This window comes from Arachis ipaensis, chromosome B6 (assembly GCF_059453495.1).
Source record: "Arachis ipaensis isolate K30076 ecotype BB chromosome B6, ASM5945349v1, whole genome shotgun sequence".
NCBI lineage: Eukaryota > Viridiplantae > Streptophyta > Magnoliopsida > Fabales > Fabaceae > Arachis > Arachis ipaensis.
Window position 1 is genome coordinate 105,324,919 of NC_142441.1, and position 27,083 is coordinate 105,352,001.

Sequence of the window (27,083 nt, forward strand, 5' to 3'; positions counted from 1 at the left end):
ATGAATCTAGGCATACATGACTTTCTAACCTAATTGCTTACTTATAACTTAAAAAAGTGTATAAAACCTATTAAAAACAAAGAAAAAGGCTAGTGAAGCTAGCCTAAGATGCCCTGGCATCAAATTGGAATAAAAAATTGAATGTTTTCCCACTTGGGGGTGGTGCCTAGTATGGAAAGATCCGCTAACCCCTATCTCTTCAGCTTTCTTCAGGTATTTGAGTTTCAAAGTATAAGTACACTTTGACTCCTTGACTTAATGAGCTATCAATGTCATGTGGGCCCCACTTCTTTCCTGAAAATCCAATTTTGAAACCTTTATTAGTAATCAAAACAAATTGCTTCATATTCTTCCATGGAATTGGCATTTAATGGGCGTCTTTCGGACACCAAACTTGGATTCATTGCATATAGTAATTTGGTTTCATGATTAGGCTTTATTATGTACATTATGAGTGGAATAAATTTAATTCTTTCACACTCTTCCACTTCCAATCCATACGTACACAATAAAGTGGTCATTTATCTACCCACCAATTTACTAATTGCTTCCAAACATGAATCAAATGGCTGTACGTATGACTCTCTTATGATGGTGGCCACACCAAACTTAATTTTGGGATTACTCCCAAGATTAATCCAATTGTTTCGATGTAAGCTCAATATTAAGTGGGTTAGTGGCTACACCAAACTTAGCTCTTTAGCTAGTTTCTCAGCCCAATTAATCATCCTCAAATAATGCAGCATGCAACTTTACAAATCCAGTAAATTAGAAAAACCTTTAAAATTCAAAGCAAGGGAACTATCACTAATCAACTACAAATGAAATTGAAAATTAAAAAATCTAAGTAACTAAACATAAACTACTCTAGAAAGCAAGAAATTGAAAGGATATGCGTATTGGGGTGCCTCCCAACTAGCGCTTCTTTAATGTCACTAGCTTGACAATTCATCCTCTTTAGCTGAGGGTATAGTTCACTCTTTGCTCATCCAATGAGTCCCCCAAGTAATGCTTAAGCCTGTGGCCATTGACAGTGAAAGTCCTTTGTGTCTTATCCTCCATAAGCTCCGCAGGACCATAAGGAGAAGCCTTGATGACTGTAAATGGACCAGACCATCTTGACTTCAACTTCCCTGGGAAAAACTTGAGCCTTGAGTTGTACAACAGTACCTTTTGAAACTCTACAAACTCTCTTCTTGCTAGCTTTTGGTCATGCCATTTCTTTGTATTCTCCTTGTAAATCTTGGCATTTTCATAGGCTTGAGTTCTGAATTCTTCTAACTCATTGAGCTGTAGCAATCTTCTTTCCCCAGTAGCTTAATTATCAAAGTTCAACATCTTTAGAGCCCAAAATGCTCTATGTTCAACCTCCACTGGTAGATGACAAGCCTTCCTAAACACCAATTGGTATGAAGACATGCCAATGGGTGTCTTAAAAGCCGTCCTATAGGCCCATAATGTATTATCTAGCTTCTTGGACCAATCCTTTCTTGAGTTTTCAACAGTCTTCTCAATGATTCTCTTGAGCTTTCTATTTGAAATTTTAGCTAGACCATTGGTTTGTGGGTGGTATAGGGCTTCTATCTTGTGCTTGATACCATATTTTAGGAGGAGTGTCTCAAGTTGCTTGTTGCAAAAGTGAGTTTCATCATCACTTATAAGAGCTCTTGGCACCCCAAACCGGATGAGTATGTTCTTCCTCAAGAAGTTAATCTCCACTTTGTTGTCATTTGTTGATGTTGCTAAGGCTTCTACCCATTTGGATACATAGTCTACAGCCACCAATATGTAATTGTTTGAGTATGAGGTTGGGAATGGTCCCATGAAATCAATACCCCATACATCAAAAAACTCCAATTCCATGATGAATCTTTGTGGCATTTCATTTTTCTTGGGTAAGTTGCCAGCTCTTTGACATTCATTGCACCTTGTCACAAACTCTTTTGCATCTTTGAATATTGTAGGCCAAAAGAATCCATATTGCACCACCTTGGCTGCAGTCCTTTCTCCACTAAAATGTCCTCCATATGTGGATCCATGGCAATGCCAAAGGACATCTTGTCCTTCCTCATGAGAGATGCATCTTCTTAGAATTCCATCAGCACACCTCTTGAAGAGATAAGGTTCATCCCAAATGTAGTGTTTGGCTTCATTGATGAGCTTTCTTCTCATATGCTTGTTGATGTTAGAAGGTAGCTCTCTAATAGCGTTGAAATTGGCTATATCTGCAAACCAGGGGGCTTCTTGGATCATCATCAACTGCTCATCCGGAAATCTCTCATTTACTGCAAGGTTGTGTGCTTCATCAACCTCATTTGGGATCCCTGATAAGTGGTCGGCCACTTTGTTCTCTGCTCCACTTCTATCCTTAATCTCAATATTAAACTCTTGAAGTAGCAAGACCCATCTTATCAGTCTAGGCTTAGATTCCTACTTGGATAACAAGTACTTAAGGGCTGCATGGTCAGTGATGAGCGGATAATTTATACGCTTTTTGGCATTGTTTTTAATATATTTTTAGTATATTTTAATTAGATTTTATTATATTTTTATTAGTTTTTAAATAAAAATCACATTTCTGGAATTTACTATGAGTTTCTATATTTTTCTGTGATTTCAGGTATTTTCTGGCTAAAATTAAGGGACCTGAGCAAAAATCTTATTCAGAGGCTGAAAAAAGACTGCAGATGCTGTTGGATTCTGACCTCCCTGCACTCGAAGTAGATTTTCAGGAGCTACAGAAGCCCAATTGTCGCTCTCTTAATTGAGTTGGAAAGTAGACATCCTGGGCTTTCCAGCAATATATAATAGTCTATACTTTTCTCAAGATTTGATGGCCCAAATATGCGTTCAAATTCAGCATAGAAATTCTGGCGTCAAAACGCCAGAACTGGCATAAAAGCTGGAGTTAAACGCCCAAACTAGCACAAAAGCTGGCGTTTAACTCCAAGAAAAGTCTCTAAATATGGAAGCTTCAATTCTCAGCCCAAGCACACACCAAGTGGGCCCGGAAGAAGATTTCTGCATTAATTACCTATTTCTGTAACCATAGGCTACTAGTTTTCTATAAATAGGACCTTTTGCTATTGTATTTATACGCTTTTCATATATACCTTTTGATCTTTATTTTCACGTTCGGGGGCTGGCCATTCGGCCATGCCTGGACCTTTTGTTCTTATGTATTTTCAACGGTGGAGTTTCTACACACCATAGATTAAGGTGTGGAGCTCTGCTATTCTTCATGAATTAATACAATTACTATTGTTCTTCTATTCAATTCACGCCTACTTCTTCTCTAAGATATTCATTCGTTCTTTAACTTGATGAATATGATAATCCATGACACTCATCATCATTCTCACCTATGAACATGTGCCTGACAACCACCTCTGTTCTACTAGCAATGGCTTGAATGCGTATCTCTTGGGTTTCTAATCTAAGATTGGAACCTTCGTGGTATAGGCTAGAATTATTGGCGGTCATTCTTGAGATCCAGAAAGTCTAAACCTTGTCTGTGGTATTCCGAGTAGGATATGGGAAGGGATGACTGTGACAAGCTTCAAACTCGCGATTGTTGGGCGTGTGACAGACGCAAAAGGATCAATGGATCCTATTCCAGCATGATCGAGAACCAACAGATGATTAGCCATGCGGTGACAGCGCATTTGGAACATTTTCACTGAGAGGACGGGAAGTAGCCATTGACAACGGTGATGCCCAACATAAAGCTTGCCATGGAAGGGAGTATGAATGATTGGATGAAGGCAATAGGAAAGCAGAGGTTCAAGAGGAACAAAGCATCTTCATACGCTTATCTGAAATTCCTACCAATGAATTATATAAGTATCTCTATCTCTATCTCTATCTTTATTTTATGTTTATCTTTTAATTATCAATTCTCCATAACCATTTGAATCTGCCTGACTGAGATTTACAAGATGACCATAGCTTGCTTCAAGCCGACAATCTCCGTGGGATCGACCCTTACTCACGTAAGGTATTACTTGGACGATCCAGTGCACTTGCTGGTTAGTTGTGTGGAATTGTGACAAAGTGTGATTCACATTTGAGAGCTCCAAGTCTTTGGCGCCATTGTTGATGATCACAATTTCGTGCACCAGTCAGTAAACACAATGACTTTAGAACCAATGAGATATTATCTAAACTTATCAAATGCATAAACTATGGCAAGGAGTTCCTTCTCTGTGGTGGTGTAGTTCTTTTGAGTCTCATTAAGAACCTTGCTAGCATAATAGATGACATGTACTAGCTTGTCTCTCCTTTGTCCTAGAACAGCACCAATAGCAAAGTCTGATGCATCACACATCAGTTTAAAAGGTAGATCTGACGTTAGGATGTTTGCCAGTAAAGAATGTCATAAAAACAGTCGCGTTGTAGATATAGTCTCTAAACCAACAAAAATCCCTTCGTACAAACGTTTTTGGTTGTCACAATTAACAAACCCCTTAAAATTGATAACCGAGTATTTAACCTCGGGTCGTCTTCTCAAGGAACTGCAGGGAAGTATGTTCTTATTATTGGTTATGAGTCTTGTAAATTTGGGGTTTCGAGAATGAGGAACGAGTAATTTAATGACAAGTAAATTAAATGGCAATTAAAATAAATAAATAACTATAAAGCAAACTTTCGGCAAGGTATGAGATATTGGAGGTCCTATCCTAGCTATCCTTATCAATGATGATGATGGTTGAATCTTAATTCCACTTTGTTAACCTTTATTAAGATAAAGGAAGGTCAAGGGATTAATTGGTTTGATCTTCGAATCCTGTTTATTTCCTAAGAAAAGATTGGGATTATGGAAGTTTAATTCAATTAACAAAGATAACAATTATCAATCACGTTTGAGTTTGATAACTCCTGAGTTACTGATTTCTTAACCAAGACCAAAAGGAGAAAAATAAATCTACTTGGAATAAAGATGTCTTCAGAGTAAAAGCAACAATAGCATAAATAAAAGAAATCAATATTAAACTGAAATACCTCAATTAACATTAATAAAAGAGTAATCTATAACATGAAAGGATTCATAAAATAGCTTGCAAAAGTAAATAAAAGGAATATTGAACCTGATCAAAAGAGATAATCCTGAAAGTGAATAAAAATCCTAATTCTAAATCCTAATCCTAAAGAGAGAGGAGAGAACCTCTCTCAAAACTAAATCTAAATCATGGAAAGTAAAAATTGGCGAGCTCTCCCTGAATGGATGCATTCCCTCACTTCATAACCTCTGGTCTATGCCTTCTGGACTTGGATTTGGGCCAAAAAGGGCTTCAGAATTCGCTATGAGCATTTTCTGCAATTTCTGGTGCGTGGCTTCTATCACGCGTCCGCGTGGGTCACGCGGTCGCATCATTCGGAGCTTTTCTTGTCACGCGGTCGGGTCGGTCATGCGGCCGCGTCATATGTGTTCTGCTTAAGGCGCACGGTCGCGTCAGTCATGCGGCCGCGTCGCTGTTGATTCGCGCTTAGCATGCTCCGCGTCACCCATGCGATCGCGTGGATGCCAGTTTCTTCAGAAACTCTGTTTTACGCTTTCCTTCCATTTTTGTATGTTTTCTTTTCCATCCTTTAAGTCATTCCTGCCTTAGAAGATCTGAAACTACTCAACACACTAATCACGGCATCGAATGGAAATAAAGGTAATTACAATAATTAATTTAAAAGCATAGGAAACATGTTTTTCACATACATCACATAATAAGGAAGGGAAAGTAAAACCATGCAATTAATATGAATAAGTGGGTAAAGGGTTGAATAAATCACTCAAACTAAGCACAAAATATATCATAAAATATGGGTTTATCAACCTCCCCACACTTAAACAATAGCATGTCCTCATGCTAAATCCAAGGTAAAGAGTAAGGTAAGATTAAAGTGGTGGAATGTTATGCAATGCAACCTATTCTAAATGCAACTACCTAAATGAGTCATGCAATTATAATTTATTCACTCAAATATAAAGCTTACATGTAGTTAAATTAATTCACATTCTCAAGGAATCATATATATACATAGCCAACCCTTAAATAATAAAGCACTTTTGCAAATGAGATGGGAAAGAAAAATATTTCACAAACTTGCAAAACAATTAATAAATTAAGCATAGATATATGTTGATGAGTTATTGAACCCTCACTAGATTTTATGTTTACTCTCTAGTCACTCAGTGTTTATTGGGTTAATCACTCTATTCTTCTTTTTATTCTTACTTTCTATAACTTTGTTCTTCATCTAACCAATCAACAATTATAGAATATAGACATATCAAAAATCATGAGGTCTTTAATTAAGGTTGTAATGGGGCCAAGGTAAAGGTAAGGATATATGTATAAGGCTAAGTGAGCTAATAAGTGAATCCTCAATTAGACTAAGATCTCACCTAACATACATACTTAGTAAAACAAAGCTACTTTACCTATTTTCCCATCTTTTCCCACTTTTGATGTTACATGCTCATGTTTCAATTTTTTTATTTTTTTTATCCCATGTGCATTGTTTTTATTTTTGCATTTGGGGAATTCTTTTGTATCCCCTTATTCATATGCTTGAAAAATAAATAACTCTTTTTTTTGAATGCACATGGTAATTCTTTCAATTTGATTTCTCATGAGCATGCTTCCCAAAAATTCTCATTTTGATTTATTTTTGTTCTTTTCAACTCTTCTACCTTTTGTTTTTTATCATCCATGTTCCCAATAGGTTTCCCACATTTCAAACTATACAAGATTTTCTATCTTAAGCTAACCAAGGATTCAACTTGGGATTTTTATTTGTTTTTCTGCTTAAGGCTAGTAATGTGGTTTATAGAAAAAAAATGGATTTAAAGGCTCAAGGGGGCTAACAAAGGTGATGTAAAAGGTAGGCTATTTTTGGGACAAGTGGGTTAAAATCAAATAATATCCTCAATCACTTTCTTGGTATGTATCTATATTTTACAACTGGACATATAGATTAAAACAAAGTAAAGAACATCAGAATAAAAAAAGAAGCGAAACACACAGGGATGAAATTATGGTTTGAATGCAACCATACAATTAATGCTCAAGACTCACAGGCTGTGTGTTCTCTAACTCAAACATCATATATCATTTATATATGTTATGCAGGTTTAGTTAAAAATTCCCATTATTCTCATAAAAAAATTATTTAGGGTGGCCTATAAGGTTTTAATGTTTCTCCTTGATGAAATGTTGTTAACTAACTAACATGTAATGCTATATATACAAGGTGTGTGGATTGTTTTAAATCTGTTAAAGTCTCTAGTTTACTTCCTTTCTATATTTTCAATTTAAACTAAGCTATCATATGCTAAAAGGGTAAACTCTACTAATTAATCCACAATTTCTATAACTACTAAGTTAGAATTGCAAGCTAAACTAAATAACTAAAATATGAACTAAAAATGCAGAATGCAGGAATAGAGTAAAAATACATAAAAGTAACAATGTATAAATACTCAGAAAATAAAAATAAAATAGAGAGAAAAATACAGAAAAATATCCAAGATAAAAGAAAAAGAGTCTGTAGTGGTTCACCAAGATAATACGCCAGAGATGGCGACCTCCCCACACTTAAAATGAAGCATCGTCCCTGATGCTCACTCAAGCAGGGTGTGAAAGGGTGTCATCACTGGAAGAGATGGTAGCTGGGGTCTCTGTGGTGGTGACTGGCTGAGGGTCTGACTGCTGCGGAGGAGGTGCTGTCTGGATAGGGATCTCAGGGTCTACAGCCTGAATATGATGCTCAGCCACCTGCTGTGATGCGGCCTACTCTGTGCCTGCCTGCTCGGTCTCCTGAGGTGGGATGGTCTCTGCCTCGGGCGCATCCGCCTCCTCCTCAGATGCCTCGGATGGTGTGTCAGGCTCGGAGGGGATGTCGCCGGATCGTATCATCAGCTTCAGGTGCTCATAGCGTCGCTTGTTGTGATGCTCCATCTGGTCAAGTCGTCGAAATAAGCGGTGTACTAGAGATAGATGGGCTCTGGGGCAGGTGGAGGTGCAGTGGTGGTGGCAGGTGTGGCTGTGGAGGAAGAGGAGCCGGCAGAAGGTGTGGCTGTCTCAGCAGTGGCAGTCAGGAATGGAGGTCTGTAGCCTAAGGCCAGAAAGTTCCTGCTGTGCGGGATAATCTTCTTGCATTCTGCAGCAGGTGGCCTCTCATCAGCATCCTCCCATGGCACGTCAACTCGACGGCCCAGCTGTGTAACCAGATAGGGAAAGGGAAGAGTGCCTCGGACGTGGACCCCGGCCATATAGTGCCGGATAAAGCGTGGCAAGTACAGGTCCTTACCCTCCAACACACACCAAAGGAGGGTGATCATAGCGGCTGGTATCTCAGTCTCGTGAGTACTCGGCATAATGTAGTTGCTGAATATCTGATGCCATAGCCGAGCCTCATCGTTCAGGTAAATCCGCTTGATTCCCTTGGACATGGTGGTGTTCTGACCCATGATCCAAGGAACTGTCGGGTCAAGGGTGATCCTCGCCTTTACTGCATCCCAGTCAAATCGCATATAGCGCATATCCTCCTCAGCTTTCTGATAACCATCTGTCTGATCAGTCTTAGGCAGAAGTTTCAGAACATCTTCTATCGCCTCCTTAGTAACCAGAATTTGCTTTCCTCTGAGGTTCACTGCATCTAGGGAGGTTTTGAAGTAATTGCAGTAGAATTCCCTGACCCTAGATGCATTGACCTCAGTCAGAGGTCTCTCCAGGAAGAACTAGCCTCTTTGTTTGATTTGGTCAGAGGTGTACTGCTGGAGTTCTTCTGGGATCTTCAGAGTTCTCTCTAGGTATAGGTTCCTGGAGGTTGCAAACACCGGATACTTGAGCTCACAATATCGGTTTGCAAATTTTATTGGATCAGTGGTAGGAAGCAGTTGGTCAGCCTTCTCCTGCGGGGTGAAGTTTTTCTCCTGCCAGGAGGCATCATGCATGAGATCTATGATAGACAAAGATGGTTCTCCTCTTTTATGTTTGCCAGTGGTAGCCTTTCCTTTTTCCTTTCTCTGGGAATCTGACATCCTGAAAAACAGAAAACCAGGATATAATAAAAATAGGAAAACAAATAGGCAAATAGTCAAAAGAAACACAAAGTGGCAAAGGAGAATTAGAATGAGGTAAAGAGTTAAGTGAATGTGTATGAAGGATTGTATAGGAGTGAAAAGTTTGAAAGGAAGAATTCACAATCCAAAATGTAATAGAAGGCATGTTAAGTAGGAAAAATTATCAGTATGCCATGGTTAGAAAGTTAAAAGAAAATGAAAAACCAGAAAAGAGATTTTAAAAGGTGAGTTTGGTTAGAATTGAAAAAGAGTGTCAGAAAATTAGAATTAGTGAGTTAGTGAAAAATGGGTTAAGGTAAGTGGCATAAGGATAAGTTTTTTTAAGTAACAAGCATTCACAATTAGAAGCGATAAGTAACTCAAGACCAAACAAGGAAAACAAGTGGATGATGATTCAGATAGATATAGAAATAACAAAAAATAGAATCAAACATCAAAATTGCAATTTAGAACCAGGAGATCAAAGAAAATAAGAATGCGTGCCTAAGCATTCATGAATTGGTTTGGTGAAATATAAGGAAAGCACAGTTGAAAATGCCAAAACCAAGACATGAAGGGAAATATTTTACAGAAATTTGGGCAGCATTCCGGCTAAAATTGGATTGTCCCGGAAAATAAACAGCAATCAAATAGTTCATATGAATTAAAATTAAAGCTTGCAGTTACATATAAGGAATATAATCATGAAAAATCAATGTAAAGAGCAGCAATATACAGGAGAGTACAGCATATGAACTAACATTACAACGGCAGCAGGATTGCGAAAACATAAAGCAATAAACATGAACAGCGCAAATAAATAGACCTAAATCTACTAACCACATCCTAGGCTACCTAACAACCTAAAATCCACTACAACATGCATATCTAACTAGCCTAGACAGGAACATAAATAGAAAATATGAACTAACTACGGATAGATAAAAGGGTGACGTTTTGCGGAACCTGGAAGGCCGTAGAATGAGATTGGGCAGAAAGGTGGCTGGCGGTGGTGGTGATGGCGTTTGGCGCGGTGGCTGGCGGTGGTGGGGACTGCGGTGCGGTTGTTCGGGGCAGGGGAAAAAAGGGGTAATGGGAAATGGGGGGTAGGGGAAGGGGTGGTGGTGCTGGTGGATGGGGGGGCGCGAGAATAGGGTTTCGCGTGGCTGGTGCGAAATGGGGGGTGACGCGATCGTGTGGGTCGCGCGATCGCATGGAAGGGATAAAAGGGGGTAGGACGCGATCCCCTGGGGCATGCGATCGCGTCGCTGGAATTTGTGCTAAACGCACGAATCCAGCGTCGTTCCAGCCCAACTCTCTGTCTCCTTTTTGGGATTTGTGTAATCCATGCGACGCGATCGCGTCGCTCATGCGGTCGCGTGGGATTGATTGTGTGCAAGTGACGCGATTGCATGGGGCATGCGATCGCGTGGGCCATTTTGTGCTAGACGCACAATGGCCGCACGATTCCAGCCCAACTTTCTAGACGTTGGATCCTTACGCCGATTTCCAGCTCACGCGGCCGCGTGGAGGACGCGGTCGCGTGGGAAGTGTATTTCGCCATTGACGCGATCACATGGATGATGCGGTCGCGTCGCGCACCTTCTTTTTTTTATGCAGAATGCGGAATGCAATATGCAGAATGCAGTGCTTAATGTGAATGCTATGCATGATTCCAGGTTCAATAAAATAAAATAAAATTCAAAAACAAACAAAACTAAATAAAATTAAAATTGCAAAAGGAACGATCATACCATGGTGGGTTGTCTCCCACCTAGCATTTTTAGTTAAAGTCCTTAAGTTGAACATTAGATGAGCTTCTTGTTATGGTGGCTTGTGTTTAAATTCATCCAGAAATCTCCACCAATGTTTGGAATGCCAGCAGCCTCCGGGGTCCCAAACTAGGCATGTGAAGCTTCTGAGCAGCTTCAAACAGATTTTCAGGCTCCCTGGGTGATGAATATCAGAATATTTTCCAGGATCCCAAACTTTGGTTCTAAATCCGCCTTCGTTTTGATCTATATTTTTCCATCCGGGGGGTTTAGAAAGTAGATTCTCACCATAGTGACCAAACATTTTCCGAGATCCATTCAATTGAGCATGATACCAATCCGTGCACTTCGATTTGAAGCGTGGAAAGAATGTCATAAAAATAATCGCGTTGTAGATATAGTCTTTAAACCAACAAAAATCCCTTCGTACAAACGTTTTTGGTTGTCACAAGTAACAAACCCCTTAAAATTGATAACCGAGTATTTAACCTCGGGTCATCTTCTCAAGGAACTGCAGGGAAGTATGTTCTTATTATTTGTTATGAGTCTTGTAAATTTGGGGTTTCGAGAAGGTATGAGAAATTGGAGGTCCTATCCTAGCTATCCTTATCAATGATGATGATGGTTGAATCTTAATTCCACTTTGTTAACCTTTACTAAGATAAAGGAAGGTCAAGGGATTAATTGGCTTGATCTTCGAATCCTATTTATTTTCTAAGAAAAGATTGGGATTATGGAAGTTGAATTCAATTAACAAAGATAACAATTATCAATCATGTTTGAGTTTGATAACTCCTGAGTTACTGATTTCTTAACTAAGACCAAAAGGAGAAAAATAAATCTACTTGGAATAAAGATGTCTTCAGAGTAAAAGCAACAATAGCATAAATAAAAGAAATCAATATTAAACTGAAATACCTCAATTAACATTAATAAAAGAGTAATCTGTAACATGAAAGAATTCATAAAGTAGCTTGCAAAAGTAAATAAAAGGAATATTGAACCTGATCAAAAGAGATAATCCTGAAAGTGAATAAAAATCCTAATTCTAAATCCTAATCCTAAAGAGAGAGGAGAGAACCTCTCTCAAAACTAAATCTAAATCATGGAAAGTAAAAATTGGCGAGCTCTCCCTGAATGGATGCATTCCCTCACTTCATAACCTCTGGTCTATGCCTTCTGGACTTGGATTTGGGCCAAAAAGAGCTTCAGAATTCGCTATGAGCGTTTTCTGTAATTTCTGGTGCGTGGCCTCTGTCACACGTCCGCGTGGGTCACGCGGTCGCGTCATTCGGAGCTTTTCTTGTCACGCGGTCGCGTCGGTCATGCGGCCGCGTCATATGTTTTCTGCTTTAGGCGCGCGGTCGCGTCAGTCATGCGACCGCGTCGCTGTTGATTTGCGCTTGGCAAGCGTCCGCGTCGCCCATGCGATCGCGTGGATGCCAGTTTCTTCAGAAACTCCGTTTTGCGCTTTCCTTCCATTTTTGTATGTTTCTTTTTCCATCCTTTAAGTCATTTCTGCCTTAGAAGATCTGAAACTACTCAACACACTAATCACGGCATCGAATGGAAATAAAGGTAATTAAAATAATTAATTTAAAAGCATAGGAAACATGTTTTTCACATACATCATATAATAAGGAAGGGAAAGTAAAACCATACAATTAATATGAATAAGTGGGTAAAGGGTTGAATAAATCACTCAAACTAAGCACAAAATATATCATAAAATATGGGTTTATCAAGATCCCAGCTAGGTGGTGCTATAATAGGTGCAGAGGAGAGCCTACTTTTTAACTCATCAAAGGCTGGCATGCATTCTTTATCAAAGATAAAAGGTACATTAGAGACAAGCAAGTTACTTAAAGGTTTGGCCATCTTTGAAAAATCTCTAATGAACCTTCTATAAAACCCAGCATGTCCCAAGAAACTTCTAATTGCTTTGATATTGCAAGGTGGGGGTAATTTCTCAATCACTTCCACCTTGGCCTTGTCTACCTCTATGCCTTTCTTAGAGATTTTGTGGCCAATGACCACCCCTTCGGTGACCATAAAATGACACTTTTCCCAGTTCAAAACTAGGTTGGTCTCTTGGCATCTCTTTAGCACCAAGGCAAGATGGTGTAAGCACTTGGAAAATAAATCACCAAACACAGAAAAATCATCCATAAACACTTCAATAAACCTTTCAATCATGTCTGAGAATATAGATAGCATGCACCTTTGTAATATGGCAGGTGCATTGCACAATCCAAAGGGCATTCTTCTATATGCAAAGACACCATAAGGACAAGTAAAGGAAGTCTTCTCTTGGTCTTTAGGGTCTACTACAATCTGATTATAGCCTGAGTATCCATCCAAGAAACAGTAATATTCATGTCCGGCTAGCTTCTTCAACATTTGATCCATGAAGGGTAGAGGAAAATGATCCTTCCTTGTGGCTTCATTGAGCTTCCTATAATCTATGCACATGTGCCATTGGTGCATTAAATTGTGATCGTTCATTCCTTGGTAACGGCGCTAAAAACTTAATACGCACGTTCATAATTTTAGTTCTTTTTCACAATTTCGATACAACTAACCAGCAAGTGCACTGGGTCGTCCAAGTAATAAACCTTACCCACGTAAGGGTCGATCCCACGGAGATTGTCGGCTTGAAGCAAGCTATGGTCACCTTGTAAATCTCAGTCAGGCAGATTCAAATGGTTATGGTGAATTGATAATAAAAACATAAATAAAATATAAACTGGGATAGAGATACTTATGTAATTCATTGGTGAGAATTTCAGATAAGTGTATAGAGATGCTTTCGTTCCTCTGAACCTCTGCTTTCCTGCTGTCTTCATCCAATCATTCCTACTCCCTTCCATGGCAAGCTTTATGTAGGGCATCACCGTTGTTAATGGCTACATCCCATCCTCTCTGTGAAAATGGTCCAATGCGCTATCACTGCATGGCTAATCATCTGTCGGTTCTCGATCATACTGGAATAGAATTTACTGTCCTTTTGCGTCTGTCACTATGCCCAGCACTCGCAAGTTTGAAGCTCGTCACAGCCATCCCTTCCCAGATCCTACTCGGAATACCACAGACAAGGTTTAGACTTTCCGGATCTCAAGAATGGCCGTCCATGGGTTCTAACTTATACCACGAAGATTCTAATATCTCGGACTCGGTCCTCCGTATTAGATATCCAAGAGATACTCATTCTAGCTTGTTTGCATGTAGAACGGAAGTGTTTGTCAGGCACGCGTTCATAGGTGAGAATGATGATGAGCGTCACATAATTATCACATTCATCATGTTCTTGGGTGCGAATGGATATCTTAGAGAAGGAATAAGCTTGAATTGAATAGAAAAACAGTAGTACTTTGTATTAATTCATGAGGAACAGTAGAGCTCCACACCTTAATCTATGGAGTGTAGAAACTCTACCGTTGAAAATACATAAGTGATAAGGTCCAGGTATGGCCGAATGGCCAGCCCCCAAAATGTGATCAAAGGATCAAAAGATAATCCAAAGATTGTAAATACAATAGTAAAAAGTCCTATTTATACTAAACTAGTTACTAGGGTTTACAGAATGAGTAATTGATGCAGAAATCTACTTCTGGGGCCCACTTGGTGTGTGCTTGGGCTGAGCATTGAGCTTTACACGTGTAGAGGCTTCTCTTGGAGTTGAACGCCAGTTTGTAACCTGTTTCTGGCGTTTAACTCCACTTTGCAACCTGTTTCTGGCGTTTAACTCCAGAATGCAGCATGGAACTGGCGTTGAATGCCAGTTTGCATCATCTAAACTCGGGCAAAGATGAGAAAACTTTTGTGTGGTCTAGAAATTTGGGGATAAATCCTTGTTGCAAGTATAGCTTCTAAACCAACAAAAGTCCTTTCATACAAACGTGTTGGGTGTCACAAGTAACAAACCCCTTTAAAAATTGTTAACCGAGTATTCAAACCTCGGGTTGTCTTCTCAAGGAACTGCGAGGAAGTATGTTCTTATTATTGGCTATAAAGGTTGTAATAGGGGTTTAGAAGATGAGAAGCAAGTAATTTAAATGACAAGTAAAGTAAATGGCAATTAAAATAAATAAATACTGTAAAGCAGATTTTTGGTAAGGTAAGAGAAGTTTGAGGTCCAACGTAGTTATCTCTCTCAACTATAATGAAAGTTGAATCTAAACTCCACTTGGTCAACCTTTACTAGGGCAAAGGAAAGTCAGGGGACTAATTAAATTGACCTTTGAATCCTATTTATTTCCTAAGAAAAGGTTGGGATTACTTAAGTTCAGCTCAATTAGCAAGATAACGATTATCAGTTATGTTGAGTTTAATAACTGTCGAGTTACTGATTTCTTAACCAGGACCAAAAAGGGAAAAAGTAAAATTGCTGGAATAATAAAAATATCCTTAGATGGGAAGCAATGGTAGCTTAAATCAAAGAGAATAATCATAAACTGAAAATACCTCAATTATTATTAATTCAAATAACAGTCTGTAACATGGAAGAATTCATAGATTCAATTATAAAGGTAAATAGCCAACTCAGATACTGAAATAGATAAATAAAGTGAAAGGGAAGTTTAAAACAAAGAAATATAAAACCTGGATTGAGAGTCACTCTTAAAGCAAGAAGAAATCCTAAATCCTAATCCTAAAAGAGAGAGAGAGGAGAAGATCTCCCTCTCAACTAAATCTAAATCATTGAAAAATAAAATATGCGAGCTCTCTTTGAATGGATGCATTCCCACACCTTATAACCTCTGGTCTATGCTGTCTGTACTTGGATCTGGGCCAAAAAGGGCTTCAGAAATCGCTATGAGCGTTTTCTGCAAATTCTGATACGTGGCCTCTATCACGCGTCCGCGTGGGTCACGTGGTCGCGTCATTCAGAGATTTTCCTTGCCACGCGGTCGCGTCAGTCATGCGATCGCGTCATGTGCGTTCTGCTTAAGGCGTGCGGTCGCGTCAGTCATGCGGTCGCGTCGCTGCTGATTCGTGCTTGGCACGCGATCGCTTCGTCCATGCGGTCGCGTGGATACCAGTTTCTTTAAAGCTCCGTTTTGCCTTCTCCTTCCTATTTTGTATGTTTCCTTTTCCATCCTTTAAGTCATTCTGCCTTAGAAAATCTGAAACTACTCAACACACTAATCACGGCATCGAATGGAAATAAAGGTAATTAAAATAATTAATTTTAAAGCTTAGGAAACATATTTTTCACATACATCACGTAATAAGAAAGGGAAAGTAAAACCATGCAATTAATGTGAATAAGTAGGTGAAGGATTGTATAAATCACTCAAATTAAGCACAAAAGAACTCATGAAATATGGGTTTATCACTTGTCCCCAAGCAACTGAAAATCAAATAAGATAAAAAGAAGAGAATATACTATAAATTCCAAAATATCAATGAAACTTAGCTCCAATCAGATGAGCGGGACTTGTAGCTTTTTGCCTCTTGAATAGTTTTGGCATCTCACTTTATCCATTGAGGTTCAGAATGATTGGCATCTATAGGAACTTAGAATTCAGATAGTGTTATTGATTCTCCTAGTTCAGTATGTTGATTCTTGAACACAGCTACTTTATGAGTCTTGGCCGTGGCCCTAAGCACTTTGTTTTCCAGTATTACCACCGGATACATAAATGCCACAGACACATAACTGTATGAACCTTTTCAGATTGTGACTCAGCTTTGCTAAAGTCCCCAATTAGAGGTGTCCAGGGTTCTTAAGCACACTCTTTTTTTGCTTTGGATCTTGACTTTAACCGCTCAGTCTCAAGTTTTCACTTGACACCTTCACGCCACAAGCACATGGTTAGGGACAGCTTGGTTTAGCCGCTTAGGCCAGGATTTTATTCCTTTAGGCCCTCCTATCCACTGATGCTCAAAGCCTTGGATCCTTTTTATTTAACCTTGCCTTTTGGTTTTAAGGGCTATTGGCTTTTTGCTCTTGCCTTTTGGTTTAAAAAGCTTTTGGCTTTTTCTGCTTTCTTTTTCTTTTTCTTTCTTTTTTTTCGCTATTTTTTTTCTTTTTTTTTCGCAAGCTTTCTGTATTCACTGCTTTTTCTTGCTTCAAGAATCAATTTTATGATTTTTTAGATTATCAAATAACATTTCTCCTTTTTCCTTATTCTTCAAGAGCCAACATATTTAACATTCATAAACAACAATTTCAAAAGACATGTGCAGTGTTCAAGCATTCATTCAGAAAACAAAAAGTATTGTCACCACATCAAAATAATTAAACTAGTTTCAAGGATGAATTTGAAACTATGTACTTCTTGTTCTTTTGTTTTTAGAACAGTTTTCATTTAAGAGAGGTGATGGATTCATATTCATAACTTTAAGGCATAGACACTTAGACACTAATGATCATATAGTAAAGATACAAACATAATTAAACATGAAGCATGGAAACCGAAAATAGAAAATAAATAGACAAGGAGCTTAAGGAATGAGTCCACCTTAGTGAGGGTGGCGTCTTCCTCTTCTTGAAGAACCAATATTGCTTTTGAGCTCCTCTATGTCTCTTCCTTGTCTTTCTTGCTCCTCCCTCATAGCTCTTTGATCTTCTCTAATTTCATGGAGGATGATGGAGTGCTCTTGGTGCTCCACCCTTAGTTGTCCCATATTGGAACTTAATTCTCCTAGGGAGGTGTTGATTTGCTCCCAATAGTTTTGTGGAAGAAAGTGCATCCCCTGAGGCATCTCAGGGATTTCATGGTGAGGAATTTCCTCATACTCTTGTTGAGGTCCATGATCTCTTGTTTGCTCTATCCTTTTCTTAGTGATGGGCTTATCCTCTTCAATGAGGATGTCTCCCTCTATGTCAATTCCAGCCGAATTGCAGAGGTGGTATATGAGGTGAGGACAGGCTAACCTTGTCCAAGTGGAGGACTTGTCAGCCACCTTGTAAAGTTCTTGAGGTATAATCTCATGAACTTCCACCTCCTCTCCAATCATGATACTATGGATCATGATGGCCCGATCTATAGTAACTTCAGACCAGTTACTAGTAGGAATGATATAGCATTGAATGAACTCTAGCCATCCCCTAGCCACTGGTTTGAGGTCATGCCTTCTTAGTTGAACCGGCTTGCCTCTTGAGTCAATTTTCCATTGAGCTCCTTCCTCACATATGTCTATGAGGACTTGGTCCAACCTTTGATCAAAGTTGACCCTTCTTGTGTAGGGGCGTGCGTTCTCTTCCATCATTGGCAAGTTGAACACCAGCCTTATATTTTTTGGACTGAAATCTAAGTATTTCCCCCGAACCATAGTAAGCCAATGCTTTGGATTTGGGTTCACACTTTGATCATGGTTCCTAGTGATCCATGCATTTGCATAGAACTCTTGAACCATTAGGATCCCGACTTGTTGAATGGAGTTGGTGAGAACTTCCCAACCTCTTCTTTGGATCTCAAGTCGGATCTCCGGATACTCATTCTTTTTGAGCTTGAAAGGAACCTCAGGGATCACTTTCTTCTTGGGCACAACTTTATAGAAGTGGTCTTGATGGACCTTTGAGATGAATCTTTCCATCTCCCATGGCTCAGAAGTGGAAGCAATTGCCTTCTCTTTCCTCTTTCTTGAGGTTTCTCTGGCCTTAGGTGCCATTGATGGTTATGGAAAACAAAAAGCAATGCTTTTTAACACACCAAACTTAAAATGTTTGCTCGTCCCCGAGCAAAAGAAGAAAGAAAGAAGAAGGAGAAGAAGAGAAATGGAGGAGAGGGAGAGAGAGGTTGTTTCGGCCAAGGGGGAGAAGAGAGGTTTGTGTTGTATGAAAATGAAGAAAGAATGAGGGGTTTATATAGGAGTGGGGGGAGGGTTAAGGTTCGGCCATTAGGGTTGGGTTTGGGAGGGAAAATAGTTTGAATTTTGAAGGTAGGTGGGGTTTTTGGGAAAGAGAGGATGGATGTGAGTGGTGAAGAGGTGATGGAGAAGAGTGATTGAGTTGATTGGTGAAGGGTATTTGGGGAAGAGAGTTATGAAAAGGTGTGAAGAGGAGAGAAGAAAAAGTGGGGATCCTGTGGGGTCCACAGATCCTGAGGGGATCCTGTGGGGTCCACAGATTAAGTGGGGCCAAGGACTGAACATCCCTGCCCCAATTAGGCGTGTAAAAACGCCCTTGCTGTGCAATCCTGGCGTTTAACGCCAGACTGCTGCCTGTTTCTGGCGTTTAATGCCAGGTAGATGCTTGGTTCTGGCGTTAAACGCCAGCTTGGTGCTTGTTTCTGGCGTTAAATGCCATCTTGGTGCCTGTTTCTAGCGTTAAACGCCAGACAGATGCTTGGTTTTGGCGTTTAAACGCCAGACTGCTCTCCTCCAGGGTGTGCTATTTTTAATGCTATTTTTCATTTTATTTTTTATTTTTTTAGTAGTTTTTGTGACTCCACATGATCATCAACCTAAAGAAAACATAAAATAACAATAGAAAATAAATAAATATAATTAGATAACATTGGGTTGCCTCCCAACAAGCGCTTCTTTAATGTCAATAGCTTGACAGTGAGCTCTCATGGAGCCTCACAGATAATCAGAGCAAGGTTGGAACCTCCCAACATCAAACTTAGAGTTTGAATGTGGGGGTTCAACACCAAACTTAGAGTTTGGTTGTGGCCTCCCAACACCAAACTTAGAGTTTGAATATGGGGGCTTTGATTGACTCTGCAGTGAGAGAAGCTTTTCATGCTTCCTCTCCATGGTTACAGAAGGAGATCCTTGAGTTTTAAATACAAGGTTGTCCTCATTCAGTTGAAGGACCAATTCTCCTCTGTCCACATCAATCACAGCTCTTGCTGTGGCTAGGAAGGGTCTTCCAAGGATGATGGATTCATCTTCATCCTTCCCAGTGTCTAGGATTATGAAATCAGCAGGGATGTAAAGGCTTTTAACCTTTACTAGCACGTCCTCTACTTGTCCATAAGCCTATTTTCTTGAGTTGTCTGCCATCTCTAATGAGATTCTGGCAGCTTGCACCTCAAAGATTCCCAGTTTCTCCATTACAGAGAGTGGCATGAGGTTTATCCCTGACCCAAGGTCACATAGAGCCTTCTCAAAGGCCATGGTGCCTATGTTACAAGGTATTAAGAACTTTCCAGGATCCTGTTTCTTCTGAGGCAATGTCAGTTGATCCAGATCACTCAGTTCATTGATGAGAAAGGGAGGTTCATCTTCCCAAGTCTCATTACCAAATAATTTGGCATTCAACTTTATGATTGCACCAAGGTACTTGGCAACTTGCTCTTCAGTGACATCTCCATTCTCTTCAGAAGAAGAATACTCATCAGAGCTCATGAATGGCATAAGGAGGTTCAATGGAATCTCTATGGTCTCTAGATGAGCCTCAGATTCCTTTGGTTCCTCAAAGGGAAACTCTTTGTTGATCATTGGACGTCCCAGGAGGTCTTCCTCACTGGGATTCATGTCTTCTCCCTCCCTTGTAGGTTCGGCCATGATGGTTAAATCAATGGCCTTGCACTCTGTTTTTGGATTCTCTTCTGTATTGCTTAGGAGAGTGCTAGGAGGAGTTTCAGTGACTCTTTTACTTAGCTGGCCCACTTGTGCCTCCAAATTTCTAATGGAGGACCTTGTTTCATTCATGAAACTTAAAATGGCCTTAGATAGATCAGAGACTATATTTGCTAAGCTAGATGGATTCTGCTCAGAATTTTCTGTCTGTTGCTGAGTGGATGATGGAAAAGGCTTGCTATTGTTGAACTTGTTTCTTCCACCATTATTAAAGCCTTGTTGAGGCTTTTGTTGATCCTTCCATGAGAAATTTGGATGATTCCTCCATGAGGGATTATAGGTGTTTTCATAGGGTTCACCCATGTAATTCACCTCTGCTATTGCAGGGTTCTCAGGATCATAAGCTTCTTCTTCAGAAGATGCCTCTTTAGTACTGTTGGATGATTCCTTTAATCGATTCAGACTCTGAGAGATCATATTGACTTACTGAGTCAATATTTTATTCTGAGCCAATATGGCATTCAGAGTATCAATTTCAAGAACTCCATTCCTCATAGGCGTCCCATTATTCACAGGATTCCTTTCAGAAGTGTACATGAACTGGTTATTTGCAACCATGTCAATGAGTTCTTGAGCTTCTGCAGGCGTTTTCTTTAGGTGAATGGATCCACCTGCAGAATGGTCCAGTGACATCTTTGATAGCTCAGACGGACCATCATAGAATATATCCAGGATGGTCCATTCTGAAAGCATGTCAAAAGGACACTTTTTGGTCAGTTCCTTGTATCTCTCCCAAGCTTCATAGAGGGATTCACCTTCTTTCTGTTTGAAGGTTTGAACATCCACTCTAAGATTACTAAGCTTTTGAGAAGGAAAGAACTTGGCTAAGAAAGTCATGACCAGCTTATCCCAAGAGTTCAGGCTATCCTTAGGTTAAGAGTCCAACCATATTCTAGCTCTGTCTCTTACAGCAAATGGGAAAAGCATAAGCCTGTAGACCTCGGGATCAACCCCATTGGTCTTAACAGTATCACAGATCTGTAAGAACTCAGTTAAGAATTGAAAAGGATCTTCAGATGGAAGTCCATGAAACTTGCAGTTCTGTTGCATCAGAGAAACTAATTGAGGTTTAAGCTCAAAATTGTTTGCTCCAATGGTAGGGATTGAGATGCTTCTTCCATGTAAATTGGAATTTGGTGCAGTAAAGTCACCAAGCATCTTCCTTGCATTGTTATTATTTTCGGCCATGTCTCCTTCCTTTTCGAAAATTTCTGTCAGATTTTCTCTAGAGAGTTGAGCTTTAGCTTCCCTTAGCTTCTTCTTCAAAGTCCTTTCAGGTTCAGGATCGGCTTCAACAAGAATGTTCTTATCCTTATTCCTGCTCATATGAAAAAGAAGAGAACACAAAAGAAAATATGGAATCCTCTATGTCACAGTATAGGGATTTCTTATGCAAGTATAAGAAGTGAAGAATGTAAGAAGGAGAAGAGGAAAAATTCGAACACAGAGAGGGGGATGGGGTTCGAATTTTTGGGTGGAGGAGAAGTGTTAGTAGATGAATAAATAAATAAAAGGAGGTGAGGAAGAGAAGAATTCGAAAAAAAATAAAATAAAATAAAAATGTTTTAAAATTAAAGTTAAAATTCGAAAATTAAAATTGAAATCAAATTAAATTAAAATTAAAACAATTAGTTAATTAAAAAGGAAATTTGAGAAAGAGGGAAGGGATTTTCGAAAATTAGAGAGAGGGAATTAGTTAGGTAGTTTTGAAAAAGATAAGAATCAATCAAAAAGTTAAGTGGTTAATTGAAAAAGATTTGAAAATCAAATTTGAAAAGATAAGAAGTTAGAAAAGATTTTGAAATTGATTTTGAAAAAGATGTGATTGAAATTTATTTTGAAAAAGATTTGAAAAAGAAATTTAAAAAGATTTGATTTTGAAAATTGAAGTTGATTACTTGACTAACAAGAAACTAAAAGATATGATTTTAAAATTTAAAGATTGAAGCTTTCTTAATAGGCAAGTAACAACTTAATATTTTTGAATCAATCACATTAATTGTTAGTATTAAATTCGAAAATATGAAATAGAAATAAGAAAAAGATTTTTGAAAATCAATTTGAAATTTTCGAAAATTATGAAAGAAAAATGAAAAAGATTTTTTTTTTTTTTTTGAAAAAGATAGAGTTTTTAAAATGAAAATTTGATTTGACTCATAAGAAACAACTAATTTTGAAAAATTTTTGAAAAAGTCAACCCAAATTTTCGAAATTTTATGATAGAATAAGGGAAAGATATTTTTTTGATTTTTTTGAAATTTTTATGATGAAAGAGAAAAAATGAAAAGATATCTTTTTGATGTTTTTCTCTCTTTTTTTTTCATTAAACAGCAAGAATGAAACAAAACATGAAGAATTAAGATCAAAACCAAAAATGCATGCAAAAACACTATGAATGTCAAGATGAACACCAAGAACACTTTGAATGTCAAGATGAACACCAAGAACTTATTTTTGAAAAATTTTCAAGAAAAGAAAACATGCAAGACACCAAACTTAAAAATTTTTATTCTTTAGGCATTAATGTTTCAAGAATGCATATGAAAAATAAGAAAAGACACAAAACAAGAAAATATGAAGATCAAACAAGAAGACTTGCCAAGAACAACTTGAAGATCATGAAGAATGCAATGCATGAAATTTTTGAAAATAAAATTTTTTTAGAAAATTAAAAAGATGCAATTGACATCAAACTTAAAACTTGACTCTAGACTCAAACAAGAAACACAAAAATATTTTTTGATTTTATGATTTTGTAAAATTTTTTCTTTTTGGTTTTTTTTTCGAAAATTATTTTGGAAAAAATGAAAAAGAAGAAATATATATATATATATTTGAAAAGTTTTCAAAAATAAAAAGATTAAAAACAAAGACTTAAAATTAAAATAAAATTACCTAATCTGAGCAACAAGATGAACCGTCAGTTGTCCAAACTCGAACAATCCCCGTCAACGGCGCCAAAAACTTGGTGCACGAAATCGTGATCGTTCATTCCTTGGTAACGGCGCTAGAAACTTAATACGCACGTTCATAATTTTAGTTCTTTTTCACAATTTCGATACAACTAACCAGCAAGTGCACTGGATCGTCCAAGTAATAAACCTTACGTGAGTAAGGGTCGATCCCACGGAGATTGTCAGCTTGAAGCAAGCTATGGTCACCTTGTAAATCTCAGTCAAGCGGATTCAAATGGTTATGGTGAATTGATAATAAAAACATAAATAAAATATAAACTGGGATAGAGATACTTATGTAATTCATTGGTGAGAATTTCATATAAGCGTATAGAGATGCTTTCGTTCCTCTAAACCTCTGCTTTTCTGCTGTCTTCATCCAATCATTCCTACTCCCTTCCATGGCAAGCTTTATGTAGGGCATCACCGTTGTCAATGGCTACATCCCATCCTCTCTGTGAAAATGGTCTAATGCGCTGTCACTGCGGGCTAATCATCTGTCAGTTCTCAATCATACTGGAATAGGATTTATTGTCCTTTTGCGTCTGTCACTACGCCCAGCACTCGCGAGTTTGAAGCTCGTCACAGCCATCCCTTCCCAGATCCTACTCAGAATACCGCAGACAAGGTTTAGACTTTCCGGATCTCAAGAATGGCTGTCCATGGGTTCTAACTTATACCACGAAGATTCAAATATCTCGGACTCGGTCCTCTGTATTAGATATCCAAGAGATACTCATTCTAGCTTGTTTGCATGTAGAACGGAAGTGTTTGTCAGGCACGCGTTCATAGGTGAGAATGATGATGAGCGTCACATAATCATCACATTCATCATGTTCTTGGGTGCAAATGGATATCTTAGAGAAGGAATAAGCTTGAATTGAATAGAAAAACAGTAGTACTTTGTATTAATTCATGAGGAACAGCAGAGCTCCACACCTTAATCTATGGAGTGTAGAAACTCTACCGTTGAAAATACATAAGTGATAAGGTCCAGGCATGGCCGAATGGCCAGCCCCCACAATGTGATCAAAGGATCAAAAGATAATCCAAAGATTGTAAATACAATAGTAAAAAGTCTTATTTATACTAAACTAGTTACTAGGGTTTACAGAATGAGTAATTGATGCAGAAATCCACTTCTGGGGCCCACTTGGTGTGTGCTTGGGCTGAGCATTGAGCTTTACACGTGTAGAGGCTTCTCTTGGAGTTGAACTCCAGTTTGTAACCTGTTTCTGGCGTTTAACTCCACTTTGCAACCTGTTTCTGGCGTTTAACTCCAGAATGCAGCATGAAACTGGCGTTGAATGCCAGTTTGCGTCATCTAAACTCGGGCAAAGTATGGACTATTATATATTTCTGGAAAGCCCTGGATGTCTACTTTCTAACGCAATTGAGAGCGCGCCATTTGGATTTCTGTAGCTCCAGAAAAGCCACTTTGAGTGCAGGGAGGTCAGAATCCAACAGCATCTGCAGTCCTTCTTCAACCTCTGAATCTGATTTTTGCTCAAGTCCCTCAATTTCAGCCAGAAAATACCTGAAATCACAGAAAAACACACAAACTCATAATAAAGTCCAGAAATGTGATTTTTATTTAAAAACTAATAAAAATATACTAAAAACTAACTAAATTATACTAAAAACTATGTAAAAACAATGCCAAAAAGTGTATAAATTATTCGCTCATCAGCCATCCAGTCACTGTTCTTGTTGGTATCAATTCATTTCTTTCATTTGGCACAACAGTGATTCCTTCCTTCTTGGAGACTACTTGCACTGGGCTTACCCAAAGACTATCTGAGATTGGGTAGATCACCCCTGCTTGCCACAACTTCAGCATTTCTTTTTGAACCACTTCATTCATTGTTAGATTTAATCTTCTCTGTGGTTGTCTTGAGGGCTTAGCACCTTCCTCAAGAAGGATTTTATGCATGCACATTGAAGGGTTAATCCCCTTTAAATCTGAAAGTGTCCATCCTATGGCATCCTTGTGTTGTCTCAGTACATTGATGAGCTCCTCTCCTTGCTCCTCACTCAAGCTTGAATTAATGATGACTGGGTATGTGTTGTTGTCACCCAAGTAGGCATACTTCAAGCTTGGAGGCAGGGTCTTCAACTTCAACTTTGGTGCTTCCATTTCCTTCTTGCTTGTCTTGTCTAGCATGATTGAGCCTTCTATGATTTCTTGTGGTAGTTCACCACCTGATGCTTGTTGATCTTGCTCCTTACTTCTTCACATTGTTCCTCTTCTAGGACTCCTTGAACTAGCTTCTCCATTGTGTCCACCATCATGCATTCACCAATAGACTCTTTTGGGTAGCTCATTGCTTTGAAAATATTGAATACCATCTTCTCATCATGTAGCCTTAGGACTAACTCTCCTTTTTGTACATCAATTATGGCCCCAGCAGTAGCTAGGAATGGTCTTCCTAGTATGATTGATGCATTGGACTCTTCTTCCATATCAAGCACAACAAAGTCTGCTGGGAATATGAATTCACCTTTCACCAACAAGTCCTCCACCACCCATGAGGAAACTTGAATGTTCTATCAGCTAATTGAAGTGCCATTCTTATTGGTTTAGCCTCTTCAATTTTCATTCTTTTCATCATGGCCAAGGACATAAGATTGATGCTAGCTCCTAGGACACACAATGCCTTTTCAATGCTTATATCCCCTATGATGCAAGGGATTTGGAAGCTTCCTGGATCTTTCATCTTTTGGGGAAGCTTCTTTTGTATGATGGCGCTACATTCCTCTATGAGCACTACAGTTTCCTTTTCTCCCCAGTTTTTTTTCCTTGTCATGAGCTCCTTTAGAAACTTGGCATAGAGTGGCATTTGCTCTAGTTCCTCAGCAAAAGGTATGTTAATTTGAAGTTTTTTAAAGATCTCCAAGAACTTAGAAAACTGGTTGTCCCTTCCATCTTTTCTCAGTCTTTGTAGGTAGGGTGCTTTTGGTACATAGGGCTTCAAGACTTGCTTTGGTGGGGCTGGATCAAGTGTCTCTTCTTTCTTCTTGGTTTCTGAGTCATCTGCAGCTTCTTCTTTTTGCAAGTTATGGTTTGAGGAAATCTCCTCAACTACCTTCTCACTTCTTAGTGTAATGGCCTTGCATTCTCCTCTTGGGTTGGCCATGGTATCACTTGAAAATGTATGTATGGGCATTGGTATCTATTTGGACAAGCTCCCTAGTTGTGCTTCCAGTTTTGAAATTGTTGTCCCTTGGTTCCTTATGTTGGATCTGGCTTTCTCTTGGATTGATTCTATCTTTTTGTCAGCCTACAATTGTCTCTCTGCAATAGTGGCAATACTCTCTGCCAATTGTGACATAGCAGCCTCCAATCTTGCAAAGTTGTTGCTACTATCACATGGTTGTAGGGCTGAGGATGATACATTTTGAGAATGGTGGTTGGTTGGAGTGGTAGGTTGCATTTTGTGAGTTATGGTAGGGTCTATGGTTATTAGATTGATAGCTGGGGTTGTTGTATTGGTTGTTGTGGTATGGTTTGTGATCTTGGCTGTGGTTTTGTTGGTTTCCCACCCAAAATTTGGGTGGTTCTTCCAATCTGGATTGTATGTTTTGGCGTTGGGGTCATATGGTGGTCTGGATGAGTTGTTCATATAGTTGGCTTGCTCCCATTCATATTCAACTTCTGGGTTATCTTCTTCTTGCATAGGTGCTTGAGCATGAATAGATGAGACTTGATTCTTCTCCATTTGCTTTGTTAGGGCTGCTAGTTGAGCTGTAATCACCTTG

The 27,083-nt window shown here is 38.9% G+C and overlaps 1 protein-coding gene and 1 non-coding gene across 2 annotated transcripts; one reads left to right on the forward strand and one right to left on the reverse strand.

The window, feature by feature from the left end:
• Positions 1-957: 957 nt before the first annotated feature.
• Positions 958-26,461, reverse strand: LOC148562161 (uncharacterized). Its single transcript, XM_088490823.1, has 3 exons — positions 26,096-26,461; positions 1,905-2,430; positions 958-1,316 (listed from the first exon to the last, which is right to left on the reverse strand). Exons 1-3 carry the CDS (start codon positions 26,459-26,461, stop codon positions 958-960), a joined length of 1,251 nt encoding a protein of 416 aa, XP_088346949.1.
• LOC148562162 (small nucleolar RNA R71) lies at positions 21,058-21,165 on the forward strand. Its single transcript, XR_015886777.1, has one exon. It is a non-coding gene; the product is annotated as a small nucleolar RNA R71 (small nucleolar RNA).
• Positions 26,462-27,083: the final 622 nt, after the last annotated feature.